Consider the following 26,030-nt stretch of genomic DNA (forward strand, 5'->3'; position numbering starts at 1 on the left):
AATCTATTTAAATTTATCCCATAAAATAAATAAAAATGTGCCTTTTGAAGAAAACAAAAACTGGTGCAAGCCAAGGAAACATTTATTAACACTGTTCAAAACATAATGCACAACATTTTTTATCATTTATGATGACACAATCATGAAGTACAATCAATTTGGCAAAACATCTGTTCAAATCACTGATTTTGTAAAATAACTGCATCAAGGCCGTCTTGTTTTTAGACTCTTGCGCCATGCTCAAATTCAGATGTTCTTTGGTTAAAACCCTCAGTCGTGAATTTTTCTCAGTACCAGAGAGTTTTGTCCCAGGATTATTTCACTAGTTTCCCTTACTGATCCCACATCCAGGACCTTTGTCATGAAAATGCTACTCGAATATTTGAACACCAGTATGATCGTCTTGTGATATGCAAAAACACCACCATGAGTGATACTTCATTGAGATGTACTTTACATAAATTGATCAAGCTCAAGCTGGTACCATGACACAATCACACCGTTTCTAGCTTATCTCTCTAATTTCTGTCCATCTAAAAGGACATCGGTAGTGGGTTTTTCCTTTACACAAAAATAAATAAAATACTCATATAAAAATAATCTCTTACAAAATATATGTCAACACAGGGACAATCTGTCTGAACGACCACATTTGCTCACAACACACAAAATACTACTAGTATTAACTACCGTTGCAGAACAGAACAAAACTAGCAGCAAAAAGTGTTATATTACCTATAATATATAACATTAATAGAATTGGTTATCTGATCTCAACATTCCACATCAGTAGCAGGCGGGGCATCTGCATTGAGGCTGTTCCATTCCTAAGTGAATTAAGTACTGATTCTCTTTCTCTGCCAACAGAGCAAATATTAGCCAAAAGCGAGGGGAGCTTGTGGCCTCATTAGCATAAAGCTTTGTGTCAATTGAGGTCATAAAGTTTAAGTCTAAGTGGGTAGAATTTAGTTCCCATGTAAATACGCTTATTTTGAATGGGCTATTCCAATTTGGATCACAAATGTTCTTGTGGACCAATGTTAAAAAAGTATGACGCTACTTGTTTATTCACTTTGGAAGGAATGAGCCTTTAAACATGATGCACAAATCCAGTGTGTATTTGTACATAGGAATATATGTGCAAGGGTTAACACTGAAGGAGAGGGGAAAATGGAAGCACAAAGACTCACAATGATACATTAAAGACAGTAGAGTCTCCGCTTTCAGAGACTAGTAATTACACCTAGAGTGCAGCGCACTTGTTTTTGTATCGTGCATCGTCGTTTCATCCCTAAGCTAAAGCACATGATATACAGTGTAAAAGTTGGTCAGTTTTTTTTTCTATGCAAAACACTCAACATCAAAACAGGAGAAGAGCTAAATCTAAGCTAGTAAACACAATGAGAAAAATCAGTAGTTTCCTTATTAAATAAATTAACATTAGCCATTTTCTCTAAATTAAAAGTTAAATATCATCGTTGCGTCCATGTACAGTTTTTAATGTTGTAATGTAAAATTACAAAATTGTAAAATTTAATTTGTAATGTCAATCCCTCAGACCAAAACGTTCCTCAGAAATGCCTTCCGTACTATCTACGGAGCAGAACACCCTCAATCACACCCCACATCTTTCTCACGGTCCACAGATCAAGCCTTTGCCGGCTACTTCGCTCTGTTGCTCAGTGCTGGAACAGAAAGGTGTCTACTGGTACCAACATGAAGCCTTCGGCAGAGCTCTGGAGCAAAGCTGCATGCATTGCATGCAATTACTCCGTCTAGACTCCACCAAACCCACGTTTTCCAGTGCAAATGGCTCTTTCCTCTCAATTCCTGGAATCCATAGCAGTGGTCGTCCAGTTGCGACACTTGCAGACCCTCTACCACACAAGCCACAGGTGTGCATCAATACCCCAGCAATAAATATTTCACTTGCACGTGTACACTTCTGTCCGTTCGCTACAGGTGTTGCACTTGACGTAGCAACACCAAAGAAACTTGCAGTTGCACTGCCACACACGCGAGTACTGGTGTGTGTTATATCCTCGGCCGCAGCACATGAGGTCGCAGCCATTGGCTTGCTGCGCAGTCTTGTTGCAGATCCTGCCCTGGGTTCCCATGCTACCCGTCACAGGATCTGCCTCACAATAGTTGGGCGACTTCTCAATGTACACCAAATCCGTCTCCATGGGCTTCCGGTACGAGTAAGGCTTTTTAACCTTCAGAAAGGTAGGTCTCTTGTTCCGACTGGCTCGGACAGGTTCCACATGCACGGCATGGTTATACTTCTCCTTGAGGATGTAACCCAGCTGCCGAAACTTTGGGAGAGTGGTCCAGCAAGTCTTGGTGGTGCAGGATCCAGATACACCATGACATTTACACTCTAAACGCATGTTCTTTTCCAAGATCTAAGGTGGGAGGAAAAATAAACAAGTCAATACCTTTGGGATTATTTCGGCACCTAGGTTCCTTTTAGGAATCTTAGCCTGAGGTAATTATGAAACTAGACTGTTTGATGACTCATTGTTGATTTAGTTGGTCTGACTGGTGACAAATTCGAAGTGTTCAATCATCCGTTACAAAAGATAGAATTACTGATGCTAAGCGGAGAATGTATGAGGAAGGAAAAGATCTTATTTATGAAAAGGTATGTGGTAGTTTTGGTCATAAACCATTGTTTAAACATTTTGCATATATCCACATCATCTAATATAAGGCATATTCCAGCAAACCACAATCTGTATAGACAATATACAATACAGTAGGGATTAGTAAAATCACCCTCCATAGCATACAGTCGGGTATTTAAAGCACATTTCTGGGAACAGGTTGAGACAAAGGTTTTTTTTTTTTTTTTTTTACATTCCGATTTGAAGAATGCAAGGATTGTTAAACTTGCAGTGCTAGACTACCTCATTCCTCTCGGTTCTGTAGAAAAGGCCTGCAAAACACAGCTTGTGTTCACAGGCTCTCTGACTACTTGTAGGAAGCTGTTTCATTTGTGTACACAACACACGCCACAAATTGTTGCAAGGGGCAAACTATCAGAGGTTGTCTGTAGGAGTCTCTTGTCTTGTATAAGCAATAGAGCGGAATCTGCACAGGATATGATATAAACACTGACTGAACGATGATCGCAGAGTTCCTACAACAATCAGCCTGTGTGTAGTGTACACAGATAAAGCTCAGGAATCAGGTTTCAGGTGCCTGTGTGCTTCCCCTTGTTATACGTACACACGTCAAGCCCCACAGGTAAAAACACAACATTTTGAGCAGCAGTGTGACCGAGATAGGCTGAGATCTTTTCCTGACCTGTAGTTATTTTTCATGTAAACAAATGCTACATATTAATGCATTGCACTCCAGCAAACAAAAAATTGCACAGAAAAAACAGAATGATGAATGAATGAGCAAACGTAAGCAGAACTCAGTGAAGCAGAGTGCCTGTTTAGATATGAAAGATATCCGAGAGGTCTGATTGGCATCAGTGGATTGCCTGTTCGAGGCGGCGTAATCTTTGGTGTGGTCGGTTAATGTGTCTTTTCTCTCCCTTTCTTTCTCTTCCTTTCACTCTTTTTCACTTTTGCTGTGGGTGGGAGAGGCTTTACCTTGCTTTTTAATTATTTTTTTCTCTCTCTCAGACTTTCTGGAGTCTTTTTGGCAATTGTCTGCAATCTAGGATGCATATCAGGCTTAGTGTGCTCATGCTGCTGATTCCTGATAAACAGCAAGTCTCCGGAAAAGTTTACAAAGGAAAGATCCATGTGTTTTAGGAGAGGCCACACCCCTTGCGTTCTCACTGAGGCGGTGCATTGCAATCCATTAACCAATCCAAATAATGGGTGTGGCATGTCGATGCCACAACCCTACTTTCATTGAGAACTGCTCAATGAAAAGTAGAAAATTGCATCTGAGCTGTGAGCTCACAATGAATTTGTGAATTGACAAGCACTGGACTGAATGTACTTGCTATGAGGAGAGCCTTGGTGCATGTGAGGCAACAGATACCAGAACATATTTTTATGATAAAACATTACACAAGGTTACTGGTCAGGCTTAGGGGTTTAAAGCCCCAAAAGAAGCTCTGTCCAGAGTGCTGAAACATCACACTCTCCAGATTGGCACTGAATGATGAAAAGCTTATGAAGGTCAGTCAAACTGCCTGGGCATTCTGGGTATGCGTTTTGACGTTATATTTTCAATTGCACACCGAATCTTTTTGACTTACGTGAGTGTAAAATCCCACAGTTTCTTGAATGTCTTACCACCTTAACCTCTCTAGTGAATCACATCTCCTTTACGATTTCTGAATCACTTAAAAGGCACAATTACAGTTTTGCCATAATCACAAATAGCTGGTCATGTGCGTGCCAAAACTAAAGTTGCATTGCTATTCCTAGCTATTGCTAATCGACAACCCACTCCTAATCAGAGCAAATTCAAGTAAAAGAGCCTAGTAGGACTTACAAGAATGTAAACCAAACAATGTCTTACACATACCTTGCGTCCCACTTCGTTGTTATGGAGGTTCATGAGTGTCCTGGCGTTCTGCTTGATCTCCCGTGCGTCGACGAACACCTTCGAAAAGCTCAGACCGTAGCGAATATCAGCCGAGCATCCTCCCCACTTCCAGCCTTCCTCTTGGTTGTAGAAGCCCTGCTTCTCCTTGTCACAGCCACAGCCGCTCAGCGTACCTTGCGTGCAGGCCGCCGTGATGGCATGGGCGACCCCGGCAGCGATGATGGCGTAAGTGAAGGCTGCCTCTTTACTGCCTGGAACCAAAAGAACATTCTATGTCAAAATTGCTGACAAGAAGATCCAGTTATAGGCAGTTTTAAACCCCCCTACATACCTGACATATCTTGACACTCAAAGCAATAATGAAATGTGTTAGTTGAGTCAAGTGAAGTTCATTTATCATACACACTTCACATTGATTAACAGAATGGCCTCGGGAAGATGGTGTGGGAAAAGTGTGGTAGGCTTATAAAAAATGATCTAGAGTCCAACATAGGCAAAACAAACACGGATCATATACCTGTGATTACTCAACACGCAAATAATTGTCCTTCAGTTGTCATAGAGAGGAAACAGAAAGACAAATAACTGTTTGCACACAGATGAGCAAAGGAAGGAACAGTCCATCTCTTTAATAAGCACAAATGACAAGGGTTTATTTCAGAGACAATAGAATGGTAGAGATAGAGGGTATGTGTTTAGACTCTAGCCTGGCCACTGTCCCAGCTTCCGTCAGAACGAGGGATCCACCCTGTGGAGATGAACTCCTCAGGCATGCAGTGCCTCCCTGGCCAGAGCACTGCTATAATTGATTGCCACTGTTAAACAGGGCACTTCCAGGTTAACAGTGTATTTCATTTATAAGGACAAAGATAGGTCTGAAAATTCTGCGAAGAGTTATTTCAAGGACTTTTTTGGTAAGGTGACAGCAAGCTAAGAACTTTTAAGCGAACTCTTAACCAAATTCCAATTTTTCAAATGGACACTCATTATTATTATTATTTTAATATTTTCTTTGGCAGTGTTTTAATGCTGCCAACAAAGCGCTGGAATACATTTGAAAGCTATGCAAGTCGCTTCAGATAAAAGTGTTCGCAAATATAAAAGTACAAAATAAGAGTCCTAGCTACATGGAAAACCCCTTAGAAAAAAAATTAAGATGCATTCACTGTTGCTCACTTATGTTAACATTCCCGGAAATGTACATATCCTTTTCTGGATTAATGAGTCATCATGTATTGACTGTCCTAAGAATCATTTACACACCTGGAACCAAAGAAACACTTAAAAAGTTAACCTCTTTAGGCCTCATAAAGAGTGATGTCATGAGTTATTGCAATTAATATCTTTGCTATCTTTTGATCATTTCATGGGGAGAAGTGAAAAAAAAAACACACACACACACAAATATGTCAGACTGTTAACAGACCGGCTCAGCAATTCAGGAATTTTCACCTTCAAGCGATCAAGAAACTTCAGTGGTTTCCTGAAACTCACTAACATTGGTATGTGTTGACCTGCTGATGATAAACATCTTGGAACTCTGCCCATGCAATTTAACAAAGGCCAGTTTGGGGCATCAATTATGTGGAGATTTTTATGAGTTGTTTGGGCTTGTCGCCAGGGGAGAGGAAAGGAAAAAGAAGACCGTATTGACGCGAAATCTTAAAATTCTCATCAATACTAGAGTAGAATGCTCCTTGTCTTTGTATATCGCTCGAGCTTTGTTTACTCAAATCAAGATATTCTGAACACAAACACAGCTGATAAGACACCCATAAAACATGAGTGTTATGACATGAGTGTCATTTATTTTCGAGAGAAATCTGAATCGGTGGCATCGCATGATTCTGTGCGAGACGTCTCTTGCCAAAACTGTAAATGCAAGAGGTTAATTTATAAACCTCATACAATGTACTTGTCTGGACTTGAGGCATTAATGCTGTTGGAGGAAAACTATTTTTGAGCATACCAGAGGGTGGTTAAGTCAGAGAAGATTTAGGAGGGTTGCGCTCAAGCAACATAAAGTAACACGAGCACAAAGATGGTACGCCTTTCGCATATCTGTCCAACTGCTGATTTCCAGCAAGCTATATATCAATCGCAGCTTCATTCATATATACGATAAAAAGGTGAACGGGTCCACCGGTACTGGAGAAGGCAAAATGTGCACCTAAAAGAGGAATCTATGGCCGTGTGTGCCAAATGTGGACCTTGGTACCAGGCCCTGAAAGTTATTGCACATTACTCAATTTTTTTTTTTTTTTTTTTTTTTTTTTTGAGTACGCAAGCCCCTCCCCAAACGATTAACTACTCTTTTCATCTCCTAGCTTCTGCTACTATGAGCATGACTGGTCATACACCCACTGAAACCAATCATATTTGAACGGTTGTCCATTATATTTAATCCTAAACAAAAAGAGTCTGGGTAAATAAAGCGGTTGGGCCGTTTCAGAAATGGAGACCACGGTTTGTCACTCTAGGTCAGCGTCAGCTCTGAAGCGCTTAGATGAGAGGGCACACAACACAAGACCTAAAGCAGCTGTCCAAGCAGACAGCATTAAATAATATAATCAGCACCCACAACAAATCCAGGCTGCCATTCAAGTGTAAACGGCTGAGTGTGTGCAGCTCCAGAATGAGATGGAAAGAGACGAAAACCTTTTTTTTTTTTTCTGGAGGCGCTTGTCTTTGATGCAAAGGGATAAAATACAGCTTCACCTTCAGCGATAGATACAAGTCTCTACAGATCTAAGCTTTTCCCCTGGGCCTCAACCACACCATCGCAACACTGACTGGATCCTAAGAGCGTGCAGCAAAAGGAAAGAGGAGAAATTATATTAAATATTATCTAGAAATATTTCCGATATTTGAGCACTGAAATTCCCTTCAGCCATCTTCCACAGGAAAAACCATGCAATAATGCAAACGAGGTTTTGAAACTAAAGCAAAGTCCTTCACGCCACCATTCATCAAAGTGTCGTAGGCTCAATAGCACTGAAGGACCCCTTAACAGGCCGAAGTTTGCCTTAGGAAAATGGATAACATTACCCCCAAGTGAAAAACTCGCTTAATTACTTTTGCTTTGTCTCTCTAAAGGTGACATATTGTTACATTTCTTCACAATACTGTACTTTCTTTTGGTCCTACCATTCAACCACTGTAACTTATACCCGTGGTAAAGTGAAAACCCTGACTGCCAAATCATTCAAATCTACAGATAAGACAGGACGACTAGAAAAAGAATTCTTTTGAGAGGGTGGACTGTTGAGAGGGCTATAAATCCAGCCGCGTTGGCACTTGCTCCATGAATGCAGCTGAAACCTACCTGACATTGTGAGACACTAAATGTTAGCCTGACATCCAATGACAAATCATTTCAAATGAGATGTCAAAGTGACAGAAACAGGACATGACATAGTGTCATTCCAAGTCTATCCAAAATGTGTCTCTTTTTATGAAGAAAACATATATTTGTAATAATATTAAGCAAAGTAAGAGTGTTTTAGCAGATATATAAGAGTGACCTCTGATTTCACCATTAAATATCACAAAGACTGTCAATGTTTCAGCAAAACTAAAATCTAAAGGTTTCCTCACCCACACGTTTAACCTAAAAACAGCTTTATTTGGGCTTTGATGCTCTTAAAAGGGCTTAAAATAAAGTGAATTGGTCAAATAACATTCTTTGTGCTTTTCGTTTTTGCCTGCAATAGGAGGCCGCTAGTTTAAAAATATCAACACTTCACTTTTGAATACTGTAAAAATATAAATGTAATAATTTGGTAACATACCCACTTTCAACTCTTTTCCAAAGACAGTTCTTTCCCCGAGGGCCGAGCAGTTCCACCTTCCATTTTTGAATTGAAACTGACACTCATTGATTCCCATTTGTGCTCCTTCTCCAATGACAATGATAGCGTCAGGCCGGCTTTGACAGATAGTCCTTTGACGAGGGGCCAAACCAGGAATTTTGTTACAGATAATACTTGCTCCCAACGCAACCACGGAGGAAAAGCCCCTGTAAAGTTTAGAAATAAGGCTTTATATTTATACAGAAAAATATTAGGAATCATCGGCCATGACTAAAATATAATTCACAGAATACAGTACATGGATGGTAACAAAACTGAGCACTAAAGCACTTTGGGAGACAGTTAAACTATCATATGGATGTTATTATTTGAGTATTATAACTCATAGCATCATTACATATTGTTCTGTAGGAAAAAGAAGAGATAATTTCATGGGACAAAGGCCTATGTGAGACAATGGCATATGTTTGAGATGATAAAAAAGTAGAAATCGTTTTAAAATCTAGTCCCAAGTTCTTAAAAGTGTCATCTTTTTACTCAAAAATCAAGCAGTATATCCATCAAGTAAAATTACGTTCTTAACACCTTGAAAACATGTGATTTAAAACTTTTATTTAAAAAAAAGAAAGAAAGAAAAAAGGCCTATTTGTCAAAAAATGAAGTTTTCATAGAGATACACTACTAGACATGAACAAAAACATTCATAAAAATATAATTTAATGATCTTAACAAAACAAGGGTGTTCTAAAGGGGTCCTCTGTGTTCATTTTTATTTTATTTTTTCTCATGGCAACAACAGAGTCTTAACGTTTGGTTAGGCCACACTGACTTGACAAACATTTTTTAAAAAAAATAAGTGAATTAAAAAAATGTTCATCATGCAACTATTTTTGTAAGAATTTAATAAATACGGACAATAAAAGTCACTGAGATATTTCAGATACATATAACAAAAAAAGTTCCACTGCTCATGTTTCTTTGACTATATATTCAAACAACTTTATCATATGCAAGTGTCATGGCAGTAAACAGACAATGTGCTCGCAATAATTAAATTCTCATCAATATTATATGGATTATATTTGCATAAATGTGGCAGGTTAAAACAGGTAAACAAATTCCATTTCACCCTACTTACCCAATCTTCAAATATATAATCCCCAAACAGAGGAAAATGTGAAAAATCCAGCGGCGTGTTTTCCTGCTCATGTTCAGCCTGTATACTTTGTTAATAGACTGTGAAGTGATAGTAGTCTCCTAACCGGTGGACAAGAGGTTTTATCACAAGCAAAGCAAGTCCTTGGAGGGATGCAAAACTCCGAGAGAACTTGACGTGAACACCTGAGCTGATATCCTTCGGGACGCGTTGAGATGAATGTTATTCTGCATATGTACGACTTCTGAATCACTTTTACGCGTCTCGATTCACTAGAACAGACTACCCGCTCTTACATTCACAGCACCCTTTCCAGCAGATCCTTTATCTGTTAAATCTATCAGGATGTGTACTGAAGGAAATTAAACTTTCCGATATTCCTTTTATACGTCTGTGCGCTCCTGAAGCCGAGTAGCAGGTTGATAACGCGACTAATGACTTCAAAACACACCGCAAACACGCGCGTTCAACCAAACTACACAAGTATGCATTGAAGTAGGCTACAGTACGTATTGAGGTAAAAATCTGATTTGAGATACGACAACCCAGTAATCAACGACAGATGTGTCACCTGGATTTATATATCGCGCTATAATACCATAATAACCAATCTGAGTAAGAAATGAATATTCTCTATGCGCTTCTTGGCGAAGATCATATCGCAGTAACTCCAGCTTCTTAAACAGAGCTTTTATCTATTTTCCTGCACCCGTTTGCTCCTCCCATGAGAAAAGAAAACTTGTTCGACTTTAGATTTCCCCCTCACCCACCTCAAGCCCTTAATTGCGAGGTGAGAGATGTTCATCTATCTACCTTCCAAAAAAAAAAAATTTAAAAAAAAAAAAAAAAAATTCAAAGAACCGTGAGTCCTCCGCGTGACCAAGAACAGTACAACAAATATTAGATAATGAAACAAACTTTTAAACTAGTTTAATCTTGTGATCTTTAATGAAAGGTTAATTCATTCCAAATCAATTAATAACAACAGATACAAAGTTAGATAGAACGGAAATGTATATTAAGTGTTCCAAGAAAAGGGTCCCTAATTCTGAAAATGTGTGTAAGGCTTGCCTTTCCACATCAACAAATCCAGTTATTACGAACAAATCAATAAATTAGAAGTGTCTCTTTATCAAATTGTCTTATTGTGTTTGGTTTCCCTGTTGTAAAAACCAGCATATGCTGGTAAGGTAGGTTTTGAAGATGGTCCTATGCTGGTCCATGTTGGTCCTAAACTGGTCCAGGACCAACATGGACCAGCATAAACCAGCATACCGGCTTCAAAACATACTTTAACCAGCATAGGCTATGCAGGTTTTTTTTCAGTAGGGTTGCCAGACACGATCTGAAAGTCAACCCTGTTAACATGATTTTTGATAGGAAACAAAAACAACTGATTTGATATTGAAAACTGGATATTTGTAGATGTTCATCATTAAATTCTCTTTCAATAGCATGAGGTTAGTAGGCTAGTGAGTAAATGAACTGTCGACCCTGTTACGCAAGGCAGTATCCCAACATATAAACAAGTTTCGCTTGAGAAAGTCGTGTAATTTATAAATACATCAAGAGTTTGTCTGACAAATGAAAAAAAGGCACGCATTTTGTGGAATGAACCAGAAAATACAAAGTGCTTGATTATTTGTGCAAATGATTTCTATTTAAATTTTAACATCGACACAATTCACATTCCTTGTTTATTAAATCCATGGAGCGTTGATGTTTGAGCAACAAACTTTTAAAAGTCCAAATATGACGCACACACATATCAGACCCATTATTAGGCAGTTCATTATTTTACCTAAATTATCTGCTACTGGTACGTTTTCCAAAGTTTCCTCGTGAAGAGATGAAAGTCTCGAGCTCAAACGACGATTAAAATATTGCTAGTTGCTAAGCAACCATCCATCCCAAAATGATCCACAATGCGATTACAGATCCTTAATGCAGAGTTTGGTAAATTTATACCATATGAATATAAATTATAGTGGCATAATAACAGGCAACAGAAGCAATAGAAATCCAGCATATGCTGGATTACAAATTAAAGACACCCTCTAACTCTGAACCAGGGGCAGATCATTCGGGACATACAGCATCTATCATCCTGTTAGATTCAGCCATGTTTTCAAAGATATATATATAGATAATACAAGAGCGCCATCTCCAGGATGAATGCATAACGCTGCGGCGACAATAATAACCTCTTATAATATATCAAACATTAATCCAGGATTGTCTTCCACTCTTAACTTGGAAATATTTTACTTTGTCTGTTAAAAATAGGCATTACATAAATATCAGTTTTAATCAATGACAAACAGTGATCAATTTGCAAATACTTTTATTGCATTGGTAAAACGTTACATTAGAAACAAGAAAAATGCTTTTATTAAAAGAAACAAAACACTACATTACATTTTCTAACGTAATTAGATGTTAATTTGGCGTATTTCTGCCCCTCAGGGAAGGCAATAGATTGTATAGTTATCTTCTACACAGGATAAAATCACTACCCTACAACTATACAATCTACTACCTCACACTGCACAAGCATTTCCATCTAAATAACGCAACACAATGAATACCACCACACACAAATTATTATTTTAACAATAAAACAAAATGTCTATATTTCAGCTAGCCAACCGACACATACCGTGACAATGCTATCATTGATATTAATCATCAGGAAATGTAGGATGAGACTCCGTAGGTAGCTCCGTTTTCACTTTGAGAAAGACAGTAGGCTGTATAGTTATCTCCCAGTGTGGGTGTGACCCTAAAACTATACAACCTACTACCTCATCCCACGGTGCACATATCGCCTTCTTTCCACCTGGAAATGAAGTAATGCAACTGGATAGTGACACAACTAATCTGATGTTTTCCCAAGTCCTTTTTTGCCCGCCATGTTAGGATTCTCGTCTCGGCATCTACCACATTTCCATTTTCATTCTGTGGACGGGAAAGAGGTTAGTGAATTAAGGTTCATCAATCTGCTGACAAAATAAACCGACTGTTCAAAACTCAAAATAGTCGCTGCTCTCATTGCACAACATTATAAGTTACTGCGAATAAACGCATTACGAAAAAAAGACCCCAATCGGGCATCTGTAGGACTACAAAATGCTCCCTCGAACTGCATCAGACACCACGGGTAATGCAGCAAAATGGAGGGGCTGGCCAAGTTACTGGCACCCTCTCGGCACCGGGAAGCCATGTTGACATTGTGTGTGACTTGGCTACGTACGAACATCTCAGTCAAGATTAAATGCCGCCACATTCAGACTTGGGCCCAGTTTGGCTCTGGGATAGATGTCGTCAGTAACAGCAGGCAAGCAAGAGGGAACCAAAGCACTCAAAAGCCTTGTCTTGTTTTCAGCCATCTTGTTGGTAGCTCATTCTAAATACAATTTCATGTTTTTTGGAACTATTTTTCATAAAGCAATGCAATGAGTTTATAAAATGTGTTAACTATGATAAACATGCACATACCACATGTGAACAGTAACTGTAATAATAATAATAAAATATTACAGTCACAAAAATAATGAACCATTTCCTTAAGGATGTCGTTTTGGCAATGACTGCCGATCTTTTCGTTCTGATTTGTTACCCAATTGAGTGATTTGTTCACAAACTGGACAAAATATTGCATTCTATGATCATTTTCGCATGCAGTCAGAGAGGACAGCTCGATATCAATATTCTAACTTTCTATTTATAATATTGTGTATATTATACCATGGAGCTGCAGATTCAGCTGCAGTGCAGTACATCTCCTGAATGCATGAAACACTGATATAATGACAACTTGACTTTAAGCAGTTTGTACTGCAATGAGAGAAAAATGGATGAAGATTATTCAGACAGGAAACAGGATTTTTCTTCCCCCCAAAACAGTGTCAAAGTAGAAAGACAGTGGCATTCAGAGGATCTGGCTGGGAAACCATTAAATTTGCCCACTTGGCATTTGGCAACATAAGCCTAACTTACATTCTGGCAGTTCTGCATGTTTTCAATAATGCTGCATATTCATCTTTGAAAGGACACAGTTCTGAGCTCACCAGTGAATGTGGTACTAGTTCTTGAAGTGGTCCAAAAATTTTAATTCTGTCATCATTTACTTGCCTTAAACTCGCATTTCATTTTTTCATTTCATTCTTTATTTAAAAGGTGCAATATGTAATATTTTCTGTCTGCTAGAGGTCACTAGAGGCCTATTCAAAACAAAGGCGTAGCTTGATGATGCCAAGTTTGAGCGTGGAAACTTGGGACATGTGGTCTTCACCTCACAGCTGGTGGAAAACAATCGGGATAGGACTCCGGAAGAAATCATGTTCATGGATGCGATTATTAACGTTACTGTAGTATGAAGCAGAGCAAGACCGAGTGTTTAATTATGTCACAGTCGCCGACGCGGCTTCCGCTTTTCTGGTCAAGCGTATGAGGTAACGCAGCTCTGTTTATCATATTAGATACATCTGAGAGTGTTGAAAATGATGTTATAACGTTACTCTGAGCGTTCGCTCGGTGGCTACTGTGAGACACTTGTTGCACACTGCAGTAAGCTACATCGATTTTAGAATATCATATTAAATGCTGGATGCTTGTGTTGATAAATGGCATGCAATGCCATTTTGTATGATGTATGTATGCAATATTGTATGAGGGAGAAAATGCTGCAAAATTCTTACATATTGCACCTTTAACCAGGTTCAAAAACTCATTGAGATTAAAATCTCTTTTAAACGAGTGACCTGGCCAAGAAAGAAGCAACAATAACAAACATACAGAAATACACATCAAGACAGAAAAATACAATCAAGGATCACAACAACAATTGTAAAATAAATCAATATGAATTGTACGGTTTAGTCCAAATTTTAAGTCGCTTTATATGATGAACAGATTAATTTAGGCTTTTATTCACATATAACCATTGATCAGTGAACATAAACAGAAGCTCAACTGTACTTTCTTGACATGAGAGAACAAATCTCATTGGTTCTTGCAGAGACTCAAATGTACTATGTGACATGAGAATGAACATCACTGGTTCTTTAGCGTCAAGCAAGCATGACTGAGCTTCCGTTTACCATATCTGATGTGTGCAGTGATGAATGTTTATATGTGATTAAAAGCCTAAATTAAATCATCATATAAAGCAATCATTTCTCTTCCAATAATTTGGATTAATTTGCTTGATTTAATGGATCAGTTTTACAATCTCTTTATGAACTTTCTGCAGCATCAAAGTGGTAGTTGCATGATCTGTCAATGGAGGGACAGAAATCTCTCAGATTTCATTAAAATAATTTGTGTTTTGAAGATGAACAAAAGTCTTATGGGTTTGGAAAGACATAAGAGTGAGTAATTGATGACAATGTTCATTTTTGTGTGAACAAATCCTTTATCTCCACTTAGCAAAAGAAAAGAGAAAAAGAAAAGTGCTAATGAATTATTCAAGAAAACAGAATATATATTATATATACACTCCATGAAACTTGCATTTGAAAGGCACAAGCTGCCTGTCAAATTGCTTTAGAAATCACACCTCACGTCTTGCACCAAGTCTGTACGTAACAGACACAACCTGATTTAGTACTGAACAAGTCCAGATATCTTTAACTTTAAATAAAATACGTAAATTGCTGGACAGTGAGATTCCTCATCCACATTTGGCATGTAAGTTAACGTGTTAGAATTAAGAGACTCTTCTGCACTGCCAACACGTTAACGTTATTTTACACAGAGACAATTCGAAGACAGTCACTCCTATCAATTATTTTCTATTATAATGGTGGACTCTTTAGTCTCGTAGTTTGTCCTCTCAAACTCTTTGTATGTTGCTCAAATTTCCCTCGCTTGATTCATAAAAAATGGCGGTCTACAGTGGCTAGCCTGCTAATACATCTACCCACCAAATTAACGACCCCTGGAACAAGTAGAAACTCCACGGCATTTCTGACATACACGACACTATAAAATTCTTCAGAGCACCGCATGTGAAATACATCAGCTCTATTCAAAAAGCATGCTAGGGTAAGTGCCCCTCACAAACTAGCCAGCAAGCTAGTTTACACATCGCTCTTAAATAATGTAGGAAGCAATGGAAACTTCTTGTAAAGTTTATCGGAGGTAAGAAAAAATAGAGATACCCGCGATAAAACCGACACGGTTTCCTTGGTAACAAGAGAGGACTGTTTTTACATACAAACGCTCTGTCATACCTTCAGTGTGTCCTCAATGGAAGCTGAAGGCTAGTTGGCTAATAGCGATGAACACCCGCGGTCAGCGACTGTGCTGAAACTCCAGGACCCGGATGAACGCGTAGAGGACTGACGGAGGAGACCTCCTTCTCAGCTCGCGCACTCCGGTTTATGAGGGAGTTTCTGATAGATTTTTTTAAAGACTTTTTTTTTTTAATGTTAAGACATACATTGTTTTTGTTTTACATACATAGATATATATATATATTAATATTTACATAAAATGTAAAATATTTATTTGTTTATTTATCGCACTCAACGCATGATTGCTTCTGCATTTAGCCCTTTTTAGCTACTGCAACTTCCGGTGCATCGCAGTGTATGAGAAAATTAAGCACAAAATTAAACAACAAAGCAATACTGACGCATCCAATTTCATACTAAATGTATTTAAATATTCTGGAACTCATTACTAACATGTTATGTTTTAATATAATATACTAAATATTTACCATAGTTAGAAACATAAATGTAATATACCATATTATAAGAAAATTAGTTGTGTTCGACAGTTACTACCACATAAGAATAGAATAGAATAGAATAGAATAGAATAGAATAGAATAGAATAGAATAGAATAGAATAAACAGATAGGCACTTGGCGTGCATTCACTGATGCCCAAAAACCCATTCATTGGCAATTTTTTTTAATGTGAAGTTGCTGGATTTACCAACCACCAGGTGGGGCTGTTGATCTGCATTTACAAAGTCTTGCTTGAACCACGAAGCTTTTCATCATGAGTAAATCACTCTTTTTTTTAACACTAATAATATCTATTACTCATCAGCTGGATTAAAAAACACTCACCATTGATTTAACCAATCAGCAACACACTGAATCGCATTAAACAGTTTAAATAAAATAGTAAATTAAACCTTAGGCCTATATTTATAATATCGTTCCTTTTTGGAAGCAAACAGCATTGAAAGCTGAGCTAAGATCCAGGAAAACTTGTATACATATAGATAAATGCAAGACTGTAGCACACTCTTTTATACAACCATTCAAATTAATATAGAATCAATAAAATAAAACAGACATGGGCCATTCCGTGTCAACTCAACCAGAGGTCCCAGACTAAAAAAAAATTAGATTTTGATCCTCTTCTTTTTTTTTCCTGCTGACAGAAATACATAAATGAAGAAGGAAGCCAAAATATTAAATGTAAAAATTACTCAAAGATTTCAAATTTACAGATTTAACTAATAGACCAATCTCTGTGTAAAAATAAAATAATGATGCTGGCATCTTTCTATAGTCATTCTTTTTCAACCCTTGTAAATTGGCTCCAAATCTCAGGTGAAAATTGTCATTTTGACCCCCCTCTACAAAATAGTGGATTACTCAGTAAATGCATCTGTGACATTTAATATTTTGGCTTTCATCATACTTATGTTTGTCTTTCTTTAGACAAAAAAAAGAAAAAAAAAAAGAACAAAATAACAATTTTGAGCCGGGGAAGTTTCTGAGATTGGTTGATTTGACATGGAATGACCCAGATGTGATATGAGATTTTTTTTAAAAGGTCTAAGTCAACTGCTCATGAGTTGTCTGAGAGAAAGTTCCACAACTTATAAGACCAAGACTATTCATCCATGTTTAGGTATAATCAGCATATTGGAGTTAAATGAACATGTTGGTGCATACTTTAGTAATTAGACTGATAAGGTAGTATGTAGAATCAATAATGTATAAACATTTATATCTATAAGAGGATCTTAAAGTATTCTGAACATATTTTAAGTAGAGGCTTTACACCTAGTACTGTCATGAGTGACCTACGTCTTATAGCAAATGCTTTAGTTTTAATATTCACCCGAGATGCTACGTACATCATCTCTGAAGACAAAGTGTTCTCAGCACAAACCTAAATTCAGATTTATCCTCATGTTTGGCATACCTTTCAATTAGAAAATAAAGCACCATTTATCACACTCTGCTGGATTTATGCATGGAAAATTACTTTCTGACCTAGCAGAACATGAGGCAGGGAAAAGGGCGCTCTTTTACGCAACTTGAGTTTGTTTGATGCACTTCTGGCAATAATTACAGCTGCAGGGCAGCTCCAGAACAGCCTGAATGAAAAGATCCAGACACACAAGACAAGACAGATTCTTATAAAAAGCATTCTGTATTTCAAACATGCCAAGTACTTCTAAAACGTCATGTGTTATCTTGCCTTATTCAAAAGCTGGCGCTGGTTGCAAAGCAACTTCAAAAACTTCAGTAGGAAACAAAACTATTAGAATTTTTATTTGCTGCATTAGCTGACCCAGACAACCCTGGTGTAATTGCAGTGGTGAGGGTTTCTTTCCTGAAATAATGATTCGGAACACATAAAAATGAACGATTTATTAAATAGTGCAATAAAGAAACTTAATGGAGGCAAAGTTGAATTAGTATGTTAATAAGACACCGTGCCAAAGATAACATTGAGATCTTTATTTTATAGACTTGAATGAAAATGTAATAAATAAAAAATATATAATTCTTAGGAAAAATCCACAATAATCTGTCTTTAGGAATCAGACAAGAATTATCGGACTCACAATTCTTCCACATGAATGAATAAACGTGTATTCTGCTGGCTACATGATATTTACTTAAAAAAGTACAAGTAACAAGACAATGATAGCATTTTAGATGACAAATGAGGTCAGTTTTAACACCACAGTGTTATCTAGTACTAAAACACCACATGACAAACACATTAGTACATATTCCTTTTGATTTTTTTTTGTTCTAAGTTCATTAAAAGAAGCAGCTTGGTTATAAATAATGCCAATAAAAGTTAAAGAGCATCCTGCAAAAGTCTGTCTACAGGGCAGTATTTTTCAAAAGTGTGATCAAGGCCATGCTGAGCCATTCATAATATAAACTGTTGCACTATGAATGAAAGCATTCAGTTGTCCTCTATTGTACCTTAAATACAAACCTTTAAAATTGCAAAGGCAAAAATCAGCAAAATCTGGCAATTTGCTTCATTCAATAAAAGTATTAAAGACTGTGTCATAAAATGAGACATGTTGCACAGTGATGTTATTTTGGTTTAGTCAATAATGAGGAACATCTAACATCTATCTCTTCAAACAGTATGATATGACAAAACACATTTTCATGAGAATTCTCAGTTCGTTAGAGCCAAACAAAAATGTAAAAATAAATACATGACATACTTATTAATAAATAGTTCCCTCAGTTTGCTAATAAATATTGTGTACCAAAAAATAAACTATTAAGGAACAAAATTAGAAAAATAGCCTAACAAAACCTTGTGGCACATACATGTATGGCAGTAATTATTGTTCTCTCACAAATAAAATATGTTAAAATACATTATTTGTATAAGTAATCATGGCAAGGACACCACTGAAAACAGAAAAAAAAAACACTAAACCTGTTTGTTTGTTTCTTTTTCGTTCAAAATTATAGTGCAGACTCCAGATTTCAGTTTCCACATCCAGTGTCTCACCATCTTGATCAGGGTAAGATGGTACAGTGGCAGGTCAGCTCAAGCTCTTCCATTGCTTTTGTCCTCATATCATTGAGGACGGGGATCATGACATCTTTCAGAGTCTTATAGATTAACTGCCCATTCTCTGAATCTGAGGAAATCTGGATTAGACAATGATTAGATTCACATAATTAGGATAAACAAATCTAAAAAGTTCCACAAAATCTTACTATGTGAAAAAAAAAAAACATTTTCACTTCAATTCCACCAGTAGTCTGTTGTGAAGCTATTTTGTGGCCATGACTTACCCAAGTAAATGCTTTGATTGTGCGTTCAAGAAAGGCATTCTCAACCTCCTCTGGTATTTTAAGAAAATGAGCAGCGCAATCAAGAATACACAGAAGAGTTTGTTTTTGTCCCTAAATAACAAAGACAAACAGATGTTTTAGAGTACACATAATCCATTTAGACAGTGAAAAAACAATCACATTTGTAATGAAATATACTCTAAAGCACTGGTTCCCAATCAGGGGACTGGATCCCACTAGGGGGCCTCTGCAAACCTCCCAATAAGTCTTAAAATAATTTAAATTTAGTTATATTAAAACTAGGGGTATGGTTCTCGCTTTGGGTGTGAGAGGTCCCGGGTTCAAATCCCGGACGAGCCCCCATTAATGTTACAGCCCTTCTTAGGCTATTTAAGGTCTAGGGAGTAAGAAGGGGAACATTATAACTATTGTAACCATTAAAACACTGGGAAAAAGTGAAAAAGAGAAGCTGTGAGAACATCTTGGAAACTGTGAGAACGTCTTAAAGTTGCAATGAACACACATCGGATTATCAAAAAGGAAAAAAAAGGAACTTGGTTCTGTGCATTGGCTGTTGATTGGATTTTGAGATGTGGGCATTGCATTCAAAAGTGGAGGTAGTTGAATGTGAATTTGCAGAGGTGGGGTTTAACCAAAGTCCCTTTCAAGGAAAGTCTGTTTACTCGGCAGCCATATTTGCAACCCCTTAGGGCAGCTATTTAGGGCATCCAAGACCAAGTCCTATCTGTTTGAATGGGGGAATCGTGAAATCTCAAAAACTGCTTTGCGAATTCACAATTAAATAACATATTTCAAATCAGCAACAAAATCTGACATGAACTGTCCCATAAATGTTGTTACTTATGCTCAATTAACGTTAAAAAAGCTTATTTTTCAGGCTAGACGAGCCAATGCGCATGTGCAGTCCTAACCCTGATTCTCAGGGTTTCTATGGGAACCGGATCCTCTAACTGCAGCTGCAGTGACGCAATGAATTTATCAATCAGCGATTGTCTCTTTTACTTAGAAGGCGGGATGTATTCCGCCATATTGCGCGTTGCAGTTTCTCCCATTCATCACTAATAGCAGTGAACCGTCTTTATATATCTACAGTCTTTGGGTTTAACTAAGTGGACTAAATGATTGGAGAAGTCCGACAAATGTCACCAAAGACAAGTCTGTTGTTTTCACTGGAAGGTCCAGTTATGATATTTTGGTTAAACATTACGAGGTCAAAACATAACAAAAGGGAAACATGCATGGATGAATGGTTCACAATGAGATCTATAACATTAATTTACAAAATAGATAGGGTGAATTTTCATTTCATGATGAATTGAATTAAACTGCTAAAAAACATTAAAAATGAAGATGCATAACATTAAACTGACATCATGTTTTTGAGTTTTTTATAACAACAAATGTACATCTGACGGACATATCAGGAGGGGGCTTACGAATATTGTCTCGGACAAAGCAGGGGGCTTGGAGTCAAAAAGGTTGAGAAACACTGCTCTAAAGACACCTTAGTTGGTACCTTGTCGAGTGAATTAAGAGTATCTTGGGGATTGAATCGGTTTCCAGCCAAAGTCTCCACATCCTCTTTTGTGATGATTGGCTCCTTTAGTTGCTCTAGCCAAGACCACATGAGTGTGGAGAGCACAACAGGATCTCTTTCGGTGCACAACCTCTCCCATGCACCTTCACGGGAGTTCAGCTCTGTCTGAGGGGCAACGGCAAGTGTGAAAATGACTGAAAGTTACTGAATTGCATTATAGAATGACAGGATATGGATTTAAAGTTCTGAGAATCAATTAATCCAAAAATCTATGGAATAAAACAAAGCCCCTACCTGCCACGTTGAGACTGTGCTCCTGAGTTCCTCTCCATCAATGTCCATCGTGAGAGCTTTGGCCACAAACAGATGACGAGTCTCAGGTGAGAGTTCACTCTGAAGCATTAAAATAGGAACATCTGTGAATTGTTGTGTGACATCAGAGGTTGTGTTTTCATTAGGGCTGAGGTGACTTTTGACGCCTTGACGTGTCAAAAACACACTGTTGTCACTGGTCCTCCCTAGAAAGCCGTAAGACATGCTGCGCTTTGCTTCCTTCAGAGGTACCCGTTTTACGGAGACAGGAGAGCAGGATACATTGCCTTCAACATTTTTGGATTGTACCAGGGAGCTACAGGAACCAGTTAAAGAGCCATGTTTGGGACTGTTGTTGACTTCAGATGTCAACAGGGATGGCAGAAGGTCAGGGGTTTGTGTATCTAATCTGCTCTGCGACGAATAAAGTTCGGTAAAATTTAACCCAGATTTGCTGCCAAGAGCATTCTGGGGACTTTGTAATAACTGTACCCTTGGGTCCAGTTTGTGCAAGGCTGAGTCGCTATAGCTAAGACATTTTCTCAAGATGAGCTGAGACTTGTAGGTATTGTCTACCGTCGGCCATCTCCAAAGAACATCAAACTCCTGGTCGCTACAGAGTGGCCGGTCATGAGGTGGATCACTCTGCGTTCCTTTAAGAAGCAAGCTGGGTTGGTCAGGAGAGCGAGGTGAGGATATGGGAATCCCTTTCCCCCTCATCTCCTTCCCTAACTGCTGAAGGGCTTGCAGCGAGACCGTCTTCTCCACTTCCTCCGTGAGGTCTGGGATGTCCAACACCTCTTCTTCCACCGTTTTCCGGTTCTCTGCTATGTCCAGTAGGAGCCTGCAGACCAGGTGTATGATCTTTGGCATGTTCTTCATGTGTCGTGCTTCATAGCCGTGCAGCAGGTGCCTTTGTCGAGTCAGGTACTGAGACAACGTGACTGCGTGAGCTTTGGGCTCGGCACACGAGAATACACTCCGCAGTGGCACAAGGAACTGGGCGAACTCTCTCACACATAACAGTTGGCCACGAGTCTGGATGGAATTTGGACGTTTAGCTCTAACAAACAAAATGGCTTGATCTGCGCTCATCCGGGATGTGAATACTAAGAAGCACGCTATTAAGACACCTATGAGAAGACGAATGTGCATGAAGGGTAGTTAAGAATCAAATAATCAGTAAAATGGAAAACTACTAAAGTTATATTAAATTATCGTTGTAAATTTTCAAGAGAATCAAGAAACTGACCTGTTCTGCCAAGTCCAGCATGGCAGTGGACAGCAATTTTACCCTCTTGCATGGCAAATGACATCACCTTCACCATGTCAAGAATAGTGGTCAAGGATGCCACGCCATAGTCCTTCCAGCCAAAGTTGTAAAAATAAACTGGAAAAAGTTCAATGCAATTCTCATAAGATGAAACAAACTTGTGCAATTCAAGAAATTCAGTTCAGACCGAAAACATTTTTTGTTATTTACTTTTAGTACAAAATGAATTTCTGGACTGGACTTTCATGGACTGAATTGCTTCAGTCACTTTTATGTCCCAGAGGTTGTTTTTTAGTAAAAGTAACATTTCAAGATATCTTTCCCCCCCTACTTTTTAAATAGCTTTATTTATAGATTGTTTACCCTTGTCCAGAAAACTCTGACTTCTATAATAAACTATGAATATTCATCATACAAATATGAATTAATAAATGTTAAAGGGTTAGTTCACCCAAAAATGAAAATTCTGTCATTAATTACTCACCCTCATGTCGTCCTACACCCGTAAGCCCTTCGTTCATCTTCGGAACACAATTAAGATATTTTTGATAAAAAATAGGCCTCCATTGACAGCGAGTTATTTTACACTTTCAAACGCCCAAAAAGATACTAAAGATTTTAGAATCAGTGGTTCGGAACGTGTAGCAATTTCAAAACACTTATGACGTAACAAAGCCTCATTTACTGAAATCACATGACTTTCATGCTCCGAACCACTGATTCGAAAACAAAAGATTCGTAAGCAGTGTTTTGAAATCGGCAATCACTAGATATTGTTGAATAAAGTTGTTATTTTGTTTTTTTGGCGCACAAAAAGTATTCTAGTCACTTCATAACATTAAAGGTGCAGAACATGTTTTTAAAAGATGTAATATAAGTCTAAGGTGTCCCCTGAATGTGTCTGTGAAGTTTCAGCTCAAAATACCCCATAGGTTTTTTTTAATTAATTTTTTTAAACTGCCTATTTTTGGGCATCATTATAAATGCGCCGATTCAGGGTGTGCGGCCCCTTTAATTCTCATGCTCCACGCCCCAAGAGCTCGCTCTTGCCTTAAACAACATAAAAAAAGTTCACACAGCTAATATAACCCTAAAAATGAATCTTTACAAAGTGTTCGTCATGCAACATGTCTAATCGCGTAAGTATGGTTTTTATTTGGATGTTTACATTTGATTCTGAATGAGTTTGATAGTGCTCCGTGGCTAAAGCTAACATTACACACCGTTGGAGAGATTTATAAAGAATGAAGATGTGTTTATGAATTATACAGACTGAAAGAGTTTAAAAAATGAAAATAACGACAGTCTTGTCTCCGTGAATACAGTAAGAAACGATGGTAACTTTAACCACATTTAACAGTACATTAGCAACATGCTAACGAAACATTTAGAAAGACAATTTACAAACACCACTAAAAATATCATGATATCATGGATCATGTCAGTTATTATTGCTCCATCTGCTATTTTTCGCTATTGTCCTTGCTTGCTTACCTAGTCTGATGATTCAGCTGTGCACAGATCCAGACGTTAATACTGGCTGCCCTTGTCTAATGCCTTGAACATGGGCTGGCATATGCAAATATTGGGGGCGTACATATTAATGATCCCGACTGTTGCGTAACAGTCGGTGTTATGTTGAGATTTGCCTGTTCTTTGGAGGTCTTTTAAACAAATGAGATTTATATAAGAAGGAGGAAACAATGGAGTTTGAGAGACTCACTGTATGTCATTTCCATGTACTGAACTCTTGTTATTCAACTATGCCGAGGTAAATTCAATTTTTGAATCTGGGGCACTTTTAAGGTTGAACCACTGTAGTCACATGAACTGTTTTAAATATAACTTTAGTACCTTTCTGGGCATTGAAAGTGTAAATTATCTTGCTGTGAATGCAGGCCTCACTGAGGCATCGGATTTTATCAAAAATATCTTAATTTGTGTTCCGAAGATGAATGAAGTATTTAATGACAGAATTTTAATTTTTGGGTGAACTAACCCTTTAAATCTTGACAATCAAAGAGTGAAATAAATTGAAATTGATCTGAATCAAGTTCAACATTTGTGCAAAATTTTAAAATGTGGCACAGTTGTGGTGTCATTTTCACCACACTGAACAATTATAAAAATGTTAAATGTAAAAATAAAATGTTTTTTTACTAAAGTTAGTGTATTTGTTGACCAAAAAAACAACCAAGTTATAAGGGTATCACTTGTGAACAAAATATTTTTATCATGCGTCATTTCCAACCAAGCTGTAATTTTGTCTAACTAAGCAAAAAATGTAACTAAAATATTATATTTTATATAAGAACCATAAAATGTTAGCTATTTTATTTTTAATAAAAACGTAATCATATTAAAAACGTAATCTTCACCAGTGTCATTTCCATCCTAGAATGCTATAACAAAACAAAAGTATAAAACATTATCTGTGATGTGGTGGAAATGGCACTGTGGTGGGAATTTTCATTAAAGATCAAATGTCCAGGGGGCCAAAATACCCCACAGTTGAAGAAACAATATTTTGTCTATGTTTATGTAAAAACAAACATAAATTATCTAACACATGGAGGACCTCTCATCAGTGCTGACTCTTCCTAAATTTGAGAGAGGTTTTGTGCATGTTTGGACCTGCTGTGCACTGTGGAAAATTGTGCCTTACATAGTTTCCCAGAAGGGGCTGTCTATAAGCACAGCAGCACTCTCAGGAGAGCTCGTTAAGGGCTGCCAATCCCTCCAAGCCTCAATACCTGAATGGAAGCTGAACAACTGCATGATCACCACGTTTAGAAAGCAAACATTGCTTAAAAGGTTCTTTAGCTTGTCAAACACATTGACAATTTAATGTGTTAATACTGAGGATTTATCCCAGCCTGATTCCCCTGACTACTGATGGAGGAATAGGTGTATGTTTGTGTGCATGTGTGAGCTACTCACTCCCTGCCTCCATGAAAACCTCAGGGCGATAGGTGAAACTGCTCTCTGGCTCCAGAGTGCTGCCACAGCTGGCGTGCTCCCCTGGACGCTGCAGGTTGATTACCGTCTTTAAGCCACACCTAGAAGGAAGTATGATTAAGCATCAGCAAAGTCATCCCTGGTGCATCTTTGGAATCACTTACTGGTAGCTTGCTGCTGAGTTCAACATACATATGAAACTGTTCGATGATGTTGAATTTTTCCATGATTTCAGTTGAAGGTCGTGCCATGGCTAACAGGTTATCAGTTATCCTGTGAACAGAGTAATTTGATATCAACAAAATATCTGACTGAATAACATTAATACAAATATTACAAAATACGAATGGAAAGCAAATGGTATGTCAACAAATAAATAAATGATTTCTCAAAGGCTATACTCA

General features: G+C 37.8%; 3 protein-coding genes across 9 annotated transcripts in view; 1 reads left to right on the forward strand and 2 right to left on the reverse strand.

Moving 5' to 3' along the window:
- barx1 (BARX homeobox 1) overlaps positions 1–26,030 on the forward strand; it is an 81,674-nt gene that overhangs the window by 40,773 nt on the left and 14,871 nt on the right. The gene's annotated exons all lie outside the window — the stretch shown is intronic.
- Positions 65–15,841, reverse strand: wnt7aa (wingless-type MMTV integration site family, member 7Aa). 2 transcript variants are annotated; one of them, XM_048172448.1, is made up of 5 exons: positions 15,723–15,841; positions 9,469–12,444; positions 8,310–8,536; positions 4,498–4,769; positions 65–2,405 (listed from the first exon to the last, which is right to left on the reverse strand). In XM_048172448.1, the coding sequence occupies exons 2-5, from the start codon at positions 9,537–9,539 to the stop codon at positions 1,926–1,928; spliced, it is 1,050 nt and encodes a 349-aa protein (XP_048028405.1). In that variant the 5' UTR covers positions 9,540–12,444; positions 15,723–15,841; the 3' UTR covers positions 65–1,925. The 2 variants fall into 2 exon arrangements, with proteins under 2 accessions (XP_048028405.1, XP_048028404.1); XM_048172447.1 differs by lacking the exon at positions 15,723–15,841 and having other exon boundaries at positions 9,469–13,700.
- The window catches only part of ptpdc1a (protein tyrosine phosphatase domain containing 1a), a 73,102-nt gene continuing 65,262 nt past the window's right edge, over positions 18,191–26,030 (reverse strand). For all 6 annotated transcript variants that reach the window (XM_048172446.1, XM_048172445.1, XM_048172444.1 and 3 more), the window contains 7 exons: positions 25,819–25,899; positions 25,609–25,727; positions 22,648–22,785; positions 21,378–22,528; positions 21,063–21,248; positions 19,526–19,636; positions 18,191–19,378 (listed from right to left, as the gene is read on the reverse strand). In XM_048172446.1, the coding sequence (XP_048028403.1) occupies positions 19,244–19,378; positions 19,526–19,636; positions 21,063–21,248; positions 21,378–22,528; positions 22,648–22,785; positions 25,609–25,727; positions 25,819–25,899 (1,921 nt within the window). In that variant the 3' untranslated portion in view covers positions 18,191–19,243. The remainder of the gene's footprint in view (positions 19,379–19,525; positions 19,637–21,062; positions 21,249–21,377; positions 22,529–22,647; positions 22,786–25,608; positions 25,728–25,818; positions 25,900–26,030) is intronic.

Source organism: Megalobrama amblycephala, linkage group LG21 (assembly GCF_018812025.1).
Source record: "Megalobrama amblycephala isolate DHTTF-2021 linkage group LG21, ASM1881202v1, whole genome shotgun sequence".
Taxonomy (NCBI): Eukaryota; Metazoa; Chordata; class Actinopteri; order Cypriniformes; family Xenocyprididae; genus Megalobrama; species Megalobrama amblycephala.

What these genes read in the sequence shown, in the direction of transcription:
- wnt7aa (XM_048172448.1), bottom strand. Translation starts at nt 9,539, where the DNA reads ATGAGCAGGAAAACACGCCGCTGGATTTTTCACATTTTCCTCTGTTTG. An exon ending in ATTATATATTTGAAGATTGG is followed by an intron (nt 8,537 to 9,468) that starts GTAAGTAGGGTG and finishes TAAACTTTACAG; the next exon opens with GGGCTTTTCCTCCGTGGTTG. An exon ending in ACAACGAAGTGGGACGCAAG is followed by an intron (nt 2,406 to 4,497) that starts GTATGTGTAAGA and finishes CTCCCACCTTAG; the next exon opens with ATCTTGGAAAAGAACATGCG.